Raw genomic sequence first — 13,518 nt, 5'->3', positions numbered from 1 at the left:
CACCACAAATACGCTTTTCCTATTTTGGGATATTATTGGAATTAGACATGACTGCTCAGGCCTGAGCCTTGTCAGGATGTGGACCAATTGGAGGTTTTTGAGGAGTGCAACTAACTGACTCTTTGTTCTGAAAAGACACCACTCCCCCATTCAAACCCACAGCCAGGTCTCTTTGGAGCTCCCCAAGCCCACCCACCAGCAGGCCAAGGTGAAATCGTAAGGAACCGGTTCTCCCTGTTCATCCATCCATGAGACAGGTAACGATTGTATGTCACCTCTCGCACATTTCTCTACCATTCGTGTTCCACAGGTCTCACACACCTACAGTTTATGCATGACCCAAACTCCACATTTTGCATGTGAAAACTTCCTGGTTTGTTTATTTACTTAGTCCCCTTGGACAACCTCCTGCAGGCTCCATGCCAAAGGTAGATGGTCCAAAGCAGAAAAGCAAGTGAGGCAAGGGATGTGATTCTTAGATTTGTAAGAAGCTGCAGTAGCTACATTCCAGGCTACATTCCAGTAAAATAAGGTCAGGTCAGAGGTTTCTGCAGGGATGTTGCTGCTCTTTACCAAGAGGGGAAGGGGAAAGCAGCAGGGAGCTTGGCATGGCGTAGAATCAGGAACACCAGGCTGGCTCCATCACTATGCTCAGACTGTGCTGTTCTCCCTGCTGCCATGCTGCTTCCTTGTCTGTCTGTCTGTCTGTCTGTCTGTCTGTCTGTCTGTCTGTCTGTCTGTCTGTCTGTCTCTCTCTCTTTTATTACCTGGCAGCAATGTGCAGTGTCAAGATTTGAAAGAGCCCTGCTGGCCACGGCTAAGTGGATTGGGGGACCCAACCACACAAATGTATTTTCCCCGCTCAGAACAATCTATTGGCAAGAATTGCTGCTTGCAATTTCACAGCCTTGGTGACTGAACTGTCAATTGCTACCTTGCAGAGCTGTTGTGAAGATAAAAAAGGGGGGTGACGACAACAATCTCTTGAGCTCCGGGGGGGGGGGGGGGAGAAGCAAGATATAAATATGCAAGAAGAAGGAAATGTTTGGTTTTCCAAACTCAAAGCAAGACACACACACACACACACACACACACACAACGTTTTGCCAACCTTGAATATCCTTGTGATAAAATGTATATGGGAATTTTAACTTTCTGCTGCTGTGAAATGTTTTGATGGTTTTATTTCCTGATTCATTTTGTATTTTGGTTTTATGGTTGCTGTATATTGATAAATATCAGCCCCGTGATGGCAAGCATGCCAGGAACAGCTGTGCACGGAAAATAGAAAATCCGAAAGAGGGAGTGCGATGTCACATTTTTTTCTCAGTAGGAAGGAAGCATCATTTCTTTCAAGAGAGCTGCTTTTGAGTAAAACATACCTGATCCAGCCAATTGTGTTTTATCGTGCAAAGGCAGCACACTTGGCAAGTAGAGTGAATCTCTTCAGCGGAGAAGATACTGGAAATGCTTTATTTAATTATCATCTGATTGCTTAGCAATTGTGATTAAGTGATTAACTGTCCTTAGCAGTGTTGCTGCCTGCTGAAGCCTTAGAACGTTGCCTCTACAGTTTGCTTTCTAACTTACTTTAAAAAGAAACAAATAAAGAAAGCAAATAGTGTGTGTCCCACACCACCACCACTAATTCTGGAGAAGAAAACAACATTTACCTTTGCATTGGGGCACTGAGACATCACCACCACCCTCCAGATCTCTTCTTCCTGTTTGTCTTCCAAGAACACCCTACATGTTTCTAATTCCTTCTGTTGCTCTATGTAACGTTAATGCCCAAAACTCAGAAATTGGTCTTGGTCTGCTCCAGTCACTCCCTAGAAGAAAATACTAAATTCCTTACAGACTTCTCCAGCTGTACATTGACCTAGAAGTCACCATATGCTGTTGTGCATCTTGCTATACCATACTATTGGAATTACTGTAATTACATTGCCACTAGGGATCGTGGTGTTCAATCAGTGACTGAACTGGCTCCTGGGTCTTTTTCACATTCCTTATGTTTCATGTTCCTTGTCCCCCTTCTGCATCTATTTCTTTATTTATATATCACCCTCTCATAAAGCATCAGAGTGGTGGACAGCAACATAAAAACCTTTGCAAACAACAGAGAACAATTGTTGTAATGGCAGACCACTCAGGAAAATGTAAACAACTGCACTGGTCTGTTGGCACCTTAAAATCAAAAGCGAGGATGCCTGCTGAATGAGGGTTTCATAGAGTTCATAAAATAATACCATTGGAAGGGACCACGAGGGTCATGTAGTTCAACTCCCTGCAATGCAGGAATTTTTTTTACCCAATGTGGGACTCGAACCCATGACCCTGAGATTAAGAGTCTCATGCTCTATCTTTGGATTTTATTTTATTTTTTATTTTCATTTTAGTTGAAATCACATACACAGCAACAGTCATAAGTACACACATACACCATTCTTATGTTGCCGCCCTCCATACCTCTTATAGAGGAGGCACAGGAACTGATCTCAGGGTCCAGGTAGGTTCATATGAGACAGTCCTTGAGCTATTCTGGTCCTGAACCATAAGATCTGCTTCGGCAATTCTCAATTTACTGTGGTTTTTAAAGGGGTTTCCCCCCTTGCGTAGACAAAACTATTTGGTTTATGTGTCAAAACCAGATGGTATAAAAATACTTAAACAAACAAACATTGTCTTACCAACAATTCTCATTGGGTGGATATATAGATATATAGATATTGGACAAAATTGCAAGTAAAAGGCGAACATTTAAAATTGGAGTGCAGATATTATCAGGATCTGCTTCGGCAATTCTCAATTTACTGTGGTTTTTAAAGGGGTTTCCCCCCTTGCGTAGACAAAACTATTTGGTTCTGAATACAACTCTATTTTTTTTTTTGAACATACTTTTTATTAATTTTACAAAATACAAAAAAGCAAAAAAAAAAAGGTACATACTTAAACCCCTTTTCCACCTCCTTCCTACCCACCCACATGGGTCCTCCCCTGCCACAGAAGTATCCCATGTATGTGAACAGTCAGAGATGGTCCATTTTATGCTTGGGTTTCTGTCCTCCCCCCCCTCCCCTGACCCCAAAGCCCCCCCCTGCCACCAGGGAGCTCCAGCAAACCAGGGCAGTACGCAGGAGGACATCCATCCAACCATCTATTGTCATACCAAAAAAAAAAAAGAGAAAAATAGAAATAGAAAAAAGGGGGAAAAAAAAAGAAAGAGCGAAAAAAGAAAAAAGAAAAAACAATACAAAACAAAAAAAATTTTCTTGCATTCATAGTTGTAAAACCATATTTTGTGGGCTTCCCCTCCCCCCCCCTTCCCCGGTTTTCATCCCTTTTTTATCATCTGCAACAGTTTCTTACTTTATAAAAATACACCTTTGCATCTTATACAACTTATAAATCAATTGTTAACATTTTCATCTAATATTCAAATCACTGAGAAATCAAACTCCCATTTTCTCTTCCCGTGCCTAATTTTTTGTTTTTTCTCCCTCTATAAGCCTCCATATTTTCACATTTTCCAAAATCCATTCACTTTTAAAACTATAACTATTCTCAATTTAACCTTACATCCCCGATTGCCGGCTTCCCCCCCCAATCCAGCAAATTCCAAAATCAGCAGACCAGTTATAAACCTGTTAATCCATCCTTAATCACAACATCACTTTCCCTTCACCCCACCCCCTGTTTACAGTCTTTTGTCATCCAGGCCACCATACAGGACCCCTGAATTTCTTCTCTTCTCTGCATATTTTTTCCTTCTTCCCTGTGGGCGTTCTGGAGTTCCAATGATACCAATCGTGCCCCCCTCAAAAGCAGGGCACTCCATCCAACTTTTTGTAGAGTAGAGTCATCATTTTTTTCGTGGTGTGCTTCATTTTGTGTTGAATCATCACAATCCTCATCTTCTTCTTTTCCTTCCCCATCATTGTCATTCTCACATTCATCTTTTTCAGTGTCCAAAGCTTCATCTCCTAAAAAATCATATTCCGCCATCACCTCCTGGAATTTTTCCTGTAACTCTTGCCGTCGTGTCTCCTCTTGACATAACTCTATTCTTGTTTCCCACATTAAGGTCAAAACAGACCGCTGGAACTCAGGGGAACACTTTTTTGTTGACATATTTCAGTCCTGCCAAGGTCAAAACTTGTCACGTGGGGTGGAATATGATCACAGTTTATTTTTCGACTCCATTTTAACAAGCTGGCTGCATTCTTCAAGTCTTATTAACAATAAAGTTCGAACTCACATTTCACAAACACTTAAGCCAAAAAAGAGATTCCACAAAGTCCAGAAATACAAAGTGAAGTAAAATTTGACTCATAAATCCTGACAACTCACTGGGTTGTCTGGGCTGCCGGCTCCCGAGTGGAAAGGTTTTTTTTTCTTAGGCTGTACCTCTTATTGCAGAGCAGTCATAAACCGCAGTCTCTCTCCCCTTTTCACCCTGCATCAAAGGGGAGATTCTCTTTGATGCCTTTGAGGGATCCTTTGAATTGTAAATCTTCTGTTTATGGCCTCGGGTTTCTATTTACTGTCTCTTTTGTTGCCGTGGGGGGGGGTGGCTTCCTCTTTTCTCCTCTCTCTCCCAGATCCAAATTGTTTTATAATAATCCAAATCATGAGGTTACTTACAGTCTTTTCCAATCATTTTATTTTCGGAAGAATCCAGCGCTCTCCGCCTTCGGCTTGAAGCTTCTCCCTGCTAGAATAACGTTGCCGCTCAAAATGGCCCCCGCGACTTCTACCCTCCTCGCTCCGGAGCTCTTATTAGAGCTAGCCGAAGAGTTGGGGAGTCCGGATTGGGTCTGTGCCGAGCAAATTGCCCTCGGGACGCCCTTCCCGAGGTTCTAAGGGGCGCAGCGTCGCTCTCGCTGCCCTCCCCACTCCTAGCAGAGACGGGCCGTCTCGGAGACGAGACGAAGCCCCGCCGATCGACGCTGGCGCTGAACCCGGAAGCCAAGAGTCTCATGCTCTATCAACTTGTTTTGCAGTATGGGACCAGCAACACTAAATGCCTGGCTTCTGGTAGAGGCCATGTGGCCCTCTGTAACACAGGGGACAACTAACAATGCTCATCCAGGTCAGTTCTGTGTCCAGGGCAGCTGTCTACCAGCTCCATATGGTACGCAGGCTGAGACCCTCCCTGCCCGCAGACTGTCTCACCAGAGTGGTGCATGCCAGGGGCGTACCCAGGATCAAAACTAGGGGGGCAAGCCATGGTCGTTCAGGGGCGGGGCCAAGGCACAGGAGGGGAGGGGCCACAAGTGGGAATGTGGGTGGGGCTACAGGGCCAGCGGGCCTGACGACTCTGCGGCGGTGGCTGCAGCCTCTAAATGAACCCCCTAAACTCTCTCACATGAAATTCCCCTGCTCTGAAGCAGAGCCGTCTCTAGGCCAGGGTCCGGTGGCGCAGAGTGTCAGGGCGCCAGGCCACCAGGGGCGCCACTGCGCCCGCCACTGCGCCCGCTGAGAGGCACGGCGGAGGCCGCCCCAGGTGTGCCTCTCAGCTGTTCAGCGGCTTCAGGCTGCTTTCCGGAGGTGCGCGGGCCTGGGGCCGCCTCCGCCGCACGCAGGGGCGTCACAACAGGGGGCAGGCAGCACCCCCTGGCCCAGGGCCGGCCCTACGCCCAGGCTGGGTTGCGCAGGGCTCCGGCCCTCCAGGCGGCAGCCACGCAGTGAGCTGCGCCCGCCGTGCCAGTAAATGGGGTGGGTGGGGGCACCAGAGGGATCCGTCACACCACGGCGCCAGGTATGCTTAAGACGGCCCTGCTCTGAAAACATCGCTCCCATCCATTTACGGCTAGCCCCCCCCCCCTGAAAAAACCCTTTGGGCCCGGCTTTCCCTCCTCCAGGTCCCCTCGAAGCCTTACCAGTTCCCACTCTATATATCTGGGATGGGGAAGGAGCTCAGAGGTCTGCTAGTCCTGGGGGGCCACCCCCCTGTGGCCTGGGAAGATACTGGGGACCTCCCCCCGCCAAGCTGAGACCCTCAAAGAAGATGAAGAAGCTGCCACCACCGCCTCCCCATCGCAAGGGAGCAAAAGATGGGAAAGGTGGGGTGGCACAGCGCAGGCGAGCCCCCCCCCAGCTGCGACCCGGCGGCGGTGGCAGCGGCTCCCCCACCCTCAACGCCCCTCTCTCAGCAGGGGCAGAAAGGGAGAGCGGCTGGGGGGGATTGCAAAGAAGGAAACAGCAGCCAATGCCCGGAGAGGGCAATGCACGCAGGGGGAGCGGAGAGCTGTGCCGCCCCCCAAGGCAGCTCCTTTCTTATTGCCGGGGGTGGAGGGCAGCGAGGAAGGGTCACTGCCGCTGGGCTACTCCTGCCCTCATGCAGCTTCCTTGCAGCAGCCATGACCACCGCCTTCGGATGCCGCCCCCCACTCCTCCTTTGCAGGCTTCTGCCCACCGAGGCTGAACTGGCTCCTGTCAGTGCACTTCCTCTCCCGGCCCAGGAGGAGTCTCAGTAGCAACTCCTAACTCAGGGGGGGGGGTGCGGAGGGGGGAAGGGGGCGATTCCCAGCCCGCGGCACCGACGATCGCAGTGCAGCCTACCGGGAGGCAGAGCGCGGCTGCAACCAATGCAAGGAGCCACGTCTCCTTCGCTTGCCAGCCCAGCAGAACTCTTAGGTAGGAGAGGTTGCCGCCCGGCAGGGCTTTTCATTGGGAGGCGCGAAGGCTTTAGTGGGTGGGAATTGGTGCAAATGTAGGCAGGGCGGGCTGAGAGGAGGAGCCGCGGTACCAGCAGCGTTTCCTCCCCCCTCCCCTCCCGTGTCAACAAGCGGGGCGCCTGCGCAGGGTATTTGCTTCCCTAGTCAGGCCCGCGGTTTGGCCTTCTAGGGGGGGCAGCTGCACCCCCCTGCCCCATGCTAGGTACACCCATGGTGCATGCTCTAGTTATCTCTTGCTTGGACTACTGCAATGTGCTCTACGTGGGGCTACCTTTGAAGGTGTCCCGCAAACATAACTAATCCAGAATGCAGCAGCTGGGAGTGGCTGCCGAGACCATAACACCAGTCCTGAAAGACCTACATTGGCTCCCAATACATTTCCAAGCAGAATTCAAAGTGTTGGTGCTGACCTTTAAAGCCCTAAATGACCTTGGACCAGTATACCTGAAGGAGTGTCTCCACCCCCATCGTTCTGCCCGGACAACTGAGAACCAGCTCCGAGGGCTTTCTGGCGGTTCCCTCACTGCGAGAAGCAAAGTTACAGGGAACCAGGCAGAGGACCTTCTCGGTAGTGGCGCCTGCCCTGTGGAAAGCCCTCCCATTAGATGTCAGATATCTGACTTTTAGAAGACATTGGAAGGCAGCCCTGTTTGGGGAATTTTTAAATGTTTATCGTGTTTTTAATATTCTGTTGGGAGCTGCCCAGATGGGCGGGGTATAAGTAATAAATTGTTGTTATCATCATCGTCATTATCCAAACAATTTCAGTGATCAGGCTGGGATAGAAGAGCTCAGTCAGTTGTTTACTTATTATTCCATCTATAGCCCACCTTTATTCTAAGAAGCTTATTGAGTGAGGATTTGAAACCTGGTCTCCAAACTCCTAGTCGGACACTTTAACTTCTAAACCCATGCTGCCTCTCCTTTAGACTGTAAACCTACAGGAATGAACAGCAGCAGCACATCCCATTCAAGAAAAAAAAGGAAAAGACAATCAATACAGATGACCAAGCTTCTCCTTTTTTTTTTATAATGTTTATTAGCAGGGAAATAGAAAAGTAATGAAAAAGAAGCCCATTTCCCACTCGAACATTTTGCTTCTTTCCCAATCTTCATAAACAGGATGAGCCATCAACACCTGTGGTCTTCAGGCATTTTAGGATGAAGGGGAAACATCCTGGAAATAAATCAAAACATTGGGAACATTACTTTCTAGCAGTTCTAGATTCAGGTAGGTAGCCATGTTGGTCTGACACAGTAGAAATAAATATAAATGTATAATTAAAAAATTGTCCAGTAGCACCTTAGAGACCAACTAAGTTTGTTCTTGGTACGAGATTTCGCACACGAAAGCTCATACGAAGAACAAACTTAGTTGGTCTCTAAGGTCCTACTGGACAATATATATATATATATATATGTGAATTTTGTTGCAGAGTACGTTTCTCTCTGGAGTTTTCAGTCCAGAGACAGACTTTGGCCACCTCATGAGAAGAGAAGAATCCTTGGAAAAGACCCTGATGTTGGGAAAGATGGAGGGCACAAGGAGAAGGGGACGGCAGAGGATGAGATGGTTGGACAGTGTTCTCGAAGCTACCAACATGAGTTTGACCAAACTGCGGGAGGCAGTGCAAGACAGAAGTGCCTGGCGTGCTCTGGTCCATGGGGTCACGAAGAGTCGGACACGACTAAATAACAACAACACGTTTCTCTCTCACTAAGTGGAAGACTGGCACGGCTATAATATGTAAACTAGCTCCTCACGTAGAATCACCAGCCATTACTTGTCACAGCAGAAGCAATGAGGAAGGTGGAAAGAGAAACTCAGGGCATGACCAGGAAGGCCACTTTGATTTCTGGGCCGAGACACATTAACTGTTCAGTGGCTTTTCCCTCTCATTGCAGTGGTGCTAATTAAAGACTGTTGTCAGAGGAGGAGGTGTTAGCTGGGGAGAGTCCTATGGGTCAGACAGAGAGCCCTGGGTCTCCTCATCCCTGGTGTACATATTTACAGCAACCCTTCTCTCTCTCTCTCTCTCTCTCTCTCTCTCTCTCTCTCTCTCTCTCTCTCTCTCTCTCTCTCTCTCTCTCTCTCTCTCTCTCTCTCTCTCTCTCTCTCTCTCTCTCTCTCTCTCTTACATACTTACTTACTGTATTTATAAAAGAAAAGGCAAAAGCCTGATTGTTCAGATTCGGGGTGTTTTGTTTTGTTAATAGGTGAGCTGGTTCTGCCTGGAATTTGCACAAGGGCAAGTTTGTTGTGGGATGTGCACATGAAGTGCAGAGCAAAAATATTGCACAATGTCTACATGAATGGGTTTGGAATGAGAGAAACTGTTACATAAGGTAAACATGAATCAATCAAGCAACACTAACCTGATTCAAATAACAAGTATTCCAGAACAATAGGCTTAGTCACACACCTCGCCTTTGCAGGTGGCTATTTAATCTGCAAAGCGCACAATGAAAGATCATCGTTTGTAGTGATGTAGCCAACCCCAGTCCTGGTTAAATCCAGAACATCTGGCAATGAATTCCAAACCAGTGGCACCATGTTCTGTATCTGTCCTCTCCCTTGAATCCCTGTGTGCTGTACATAGAAACTAAAGTGGCTCCTCTAAGACTGCTTGCACACAGTACATTTAAAGCAGGTGTCTTACTAAAAAGAGTCCTGGGAACTGTAGTTTACCCCCCTCCCCCCCCACACACAGAGCCACAACTCCAGCAACCGTAAACTACAGTTCTTTGAAGGAAGCCATGTACTATATGACTACAGGAGTTGGCAATCAAACATAACTATCCATGAATGCTAGTTAGTGCATGAAGGGGTTAAGATCAGAGAATTCTTTTCCTAGACTCAGCTGGATCACACCCCCTCTTCTCCATGAAGGAAGAAGTAAAGCTGCTTCTCTTCCTGTTCCCTCTCTCTCCACTCCATGCAACTGATCATGGAGGACATATCAAAGCTTTGCTCCAAGCTTAAAGCATGTGTTTGAAGCCATGTTCTTCTATTTTCTACCCAAGAGTATTCTGCCTGTGTTTACATTGCTGCTGTTTGGATAAATGCATGAATCTGACCTTTAGAATATTTTGTAAGGGGTCTGTTTATTGCAAGAGGGGTAGAAAGAGAGGAGCACTGTTTACAAGCAGACTAAATGGGATAGAAAGGTCTAACAGCCTATATTCCTAACACTATACGGCTGCCTGACTTTTGGGTGTTTAAACTCCACCATAGTGTTTTGAATCCAGGCATCTAGTGAATTCTTTTATTAACCCCCCCCCCCACACACATGGGCTACAGGGATTCCTATTTTCCTCCCACACTTTGAGTTAGACATAATTTATTAACCCACCCATCCCCAATGGTGTGTAGATTATTTTCCAGTGTTAGTGGCCTAGAAAGGCTGTTTCAGACCTGATTTTTATTGTGTGGGTGTGTGCCTCTCTTCCCTTCTGCAAAGAGACAATACAGGATCTACTGTATTTGCAGAAACTAATAATAATAATAATAATAATAATAATTTATATCCCACCCATCTGGCTGGGTTTCCCAAGAAACTTGGTACTGTGCTTGCGAGTGTTCAAGGGGGAGAAAGAGGTAAAGTGTGGCATCAGACTTACATCCACCCAAGAAAAATGTCTCAGTCTTCTTGGAATTTTGGATCCTTACAGCGCATTGCGCAACAAAAATAGCAACACTTTTTCCTTCCAGGGCAAATATAATCATCTTTGCACTCATCGGGTTGAGGGCCACTGCATCTGCAAATATCTCTCGGGCAGATTCCAGGTTTGCCTGCAACAGGAAAAGGTGAGAGCATAGCCCTATGCAAGGAAGTCACACAAGCAGATATTTGGAAGTCTTCTGAATCAGCACAGTAGGTTTTGTATCTTGATGCATTATTTAAAAAATTGTGCTTCACCACATTGTTCAAGGAAACTTACAAAACCATAAGCAAATTACAAGATATATTCAGGTAGGTAGCCGTGTTGGTCTGACGCAGTAGAATTATATATATGTGTGTGTGTCTGAAGAAGTGTCCATGCACACAAAAGCTCATACCAAGAACAAAGTTAGTTGGTTTCTAAGGTGCTACTGGAAGGAGTTTTTTTTTTAATTTTTTCGACTACTTCTCAGGGTTGTTGTAGGAGGGATTTTTTGTAAAAAAAAAAAAAAGGAGGGGTAGAATTGCAAAAAATATATATGAATGGATAAATGAATGTAGTGCAGCCCCGCAGATGGACATAGAGAGGGGCAGCCCCTCAAGCCAAGTTAGGCTGCAATCTTCAGGAGGGGAGCAGTCCCCATTTAGCAGAGTTCACAGCTAAAATTTCACGGCTCTTTGCCTGAAACTAATTGCATGGGTCAGAGACTCCTTGCTTGTTTATTCATCACCTATGTTGTTAGGTAACAATTTGTGTTACTAAACAGCAAATCTTCCTTCCTTGTGGTCATTATTTAGTAACATCATGTTACATGTGAATCTTGAGAAAGGTAACATCAATGAACCCGAGATTCACATGTAACCTGATGTCACTAATTGCTGGAAGTAGAAGCTCTTCTCCAGTGACGACAGGTGTTGTGTGCTGAAGAGAGAAAGAATTTGGGAATTTGTATGGCGCCCAGATTGAATTCCAAAGAACCAGCTGTTGATAGAGAGAGGCTGCCTTTGCTCTTCCATTGAGAATAGCACTTTGTTTCTATGTTCCAGTTATGGAAGATAATACTTTCTATCAAAGCTATTAGAACTTTGTGTCTATCTTCAATTTTGGTGGACGGAGCAATGATTGAAAAGGTAGCCCATTGTCTATTTCATCTTATATATCTGCCAGAGTGGATCAGTTATTTTGAATTCTGGCAGCTATCTAATTGCAATCAGCATCTGCAATGGCTCTTTATATACTTTAGAGCCTCACAGATCCTTACACAGCTTTTTCCTACCTGCTGTTTCTACTCATGGGGAATGGATAGAGTATTGGTTTTGGTCTGGGGAATCCTAACTTCAGATCCTTATTTAAACATGAAGTTCATTTGATTGCCTTCAGCAGATTACTGTGTCTCAGGCTAACCTAAAGCACTAAATGACAATGTATTGTAGGGAATCGGACACAAAAAGCCAACACAGAAGAACCAGGTTTAGCTATGCACCATACCTTGTGGGTTTCTGCAAGTCTTGCCACAATTGAAGTAGCAGCACTTTTTAATTCCCTGGCAGTCAGAGTCATAATCACAGGCATCCTTTCCCTTTACACTGCATCTGAATGGATTTGGGGGGCAAGTTCCAGATTTTTCTGGAAGTAGAAAATAGCTGGATTAAGAAATACCCAAATATGCTATGCCTAAAAGCATTGTTGTGAAGTTAAATGAAACAAGGGTAGCAAAACATGACCCTGAGATTAAGAGTCTCATGCTCTACCAACTTGTTTTGCAGTATGGGACCAACAACACTAAAAGCCTGGCTTCTGGTAGAGGCCATGTGGCCCTCTGTAACACAGGGGACAACTAACAACACTCATCCAGGTCGGTTCTGTGTCCAAGTCAGCTATCTACCAGCTCCATCTGGTACGCAGGCTGAGACCCTACATGCCCATGGACTGTCTCACCAGAGTGGTGCATGCTCTAGTTATCTCACGCATGGACTACTGCAATGCATTCTACGTGGGGCTACCTTTGAAGGTGACCCAGAAGCACAACTAATCCAGAATGCGGCAGTTAGACTGGTGATTGGAAAGCTCATACCAAGAACAAACTTACTTGGTCTCTAAAGTGCTACTGGACATTTTATATATATATATTTCTACAAGATCTATTGTTGAACTACCAAAGACCACTTTCAAGCACAACCAGTGGACTAATCTTATCCAATTTCAGGAGCTTTGTAAGCACACCAAACAATAAGAAATGGGGCTTCCGTTAAACTTCAAAAATATTGTTGCATGCCCCGTCAATCTTTGAGTGGTACAAGATCCAGTGGGACTTGCTCTCAAGTAAATGGATATAGGACTGCTGCCTACCTCCTAACATCACCTGGCTTTCCTGTTTCTTTCTCCAGCTGATTATGCAGGATTCAGAACTTCTTCCATTAACTGACCACATGGAAGGAAGTGCTTTAGCTACTTTCAGTGGTTTCCCCATCTAATTCCCATTTCAAGCAGCAGCTGATTTTATGCCTCACCTCTTGGAGTGTTCTGACAAGCTGTGAAAGGTAGTTCCACCCAAAGGGCTAGAAGTCCCACAAGGGCAAAAGTCACCAGTGTCTTCATGGCTCGTCCAGCAATCAAGCACTACTGCTCAGAACTGAAAAAGGCTGGTATTTAAGGAGTTGCAAGGCTGCAGTTGAGTTGGGAAATTACCGTAGATTTGCTAATCTTCCTCTAGTGTCACCTGCCTTGCGGGAGAAAAGAAAGGGAAAGGAAAGGAAAAAAAGAAAAGCAACAACAGAAATTTCCAAGCCATTCCTTTGCACCGTCATCACAGACCGCATGTAGTGTGTGGCAACAACAGCAAGTACTGGAACCAGTGGGTGTTAACAGCTCTTCATATTCCAGTATAATCTAGAGAATAAAAAGCAAGCAAATCTGGAATTTGCTGGCACTCTTAATGCTGATGGATGTTAAGCAAAGACAGAAGGGTTGGGGCGACGGAGAGAGAGAACTTGCTGGATGTTGTAGCCACAAAGTCTGCACTTGATTGCTGTGACAGAGTGTAGGAAGGACAGAAATGGATGATATCCCCAGGAGTAGACTGCCATGTTTGTGAAGTTAATGGTCAATAGGATTTAGTCATTACTGATTGAAACACCAGAAGGTGCCTTATACTGAGTCAGATGACTGATCC

General features: G+C 46.0%; 1 protein-coding gene across 1 annotated transcript; it reads right to left on the bottom strand.

The window, feature by feature from the left end:
- Positions 1 to 7,708: 7,708 nt before the first annotated feature.
- Positions 7,709 to 13,050, bottom strand: LOC132592506 (waprin-Enh1-like). Its single transcript, XM_060277521.1, has 4 exons — positions 12,857 to 13,050; positions 11,835 to 11,972; positions 10,305 to 10,476; positions 7,709 to 7,860 (listed from the first exon to the last, which is right to left on the bottom strand). Exons 1-3 carry the CDS (start codon positions 12,942 to 12,944, stop codon positions 10,325 to 10,327), a joined length of 378 nt encoding a protein of 125 aa, XP_060133504.1. The 5' UTR covers positions 12,945 to 13,050; the 3' UTR covers positions 7,709 to 7,860; positions 10,305 to 10,324.
- Positions 13,051 to 13,518: the final 468 nt, after the last annotated feature.

Source organism: Zootoca vivipara, chromosome 7 (genome assembly GCF_963506605.1).
Source record: "Zootoca vivipara chromosome 7, rZooViv1.1, whole genome shotgun sequence".
In the NCBI taxonomy this organism is placed as follows: domain Eukaryota; kingdom Metazoa; phylum Chordata; class Lepidosauria; order Squamata; family Lacertidae; genus Zootoca; species Zootoca vivipara.
Note: the sequence above shows the minus strand (reverse complement) of the source record. Positions and strands in the feature narration are given on the sequence as shown.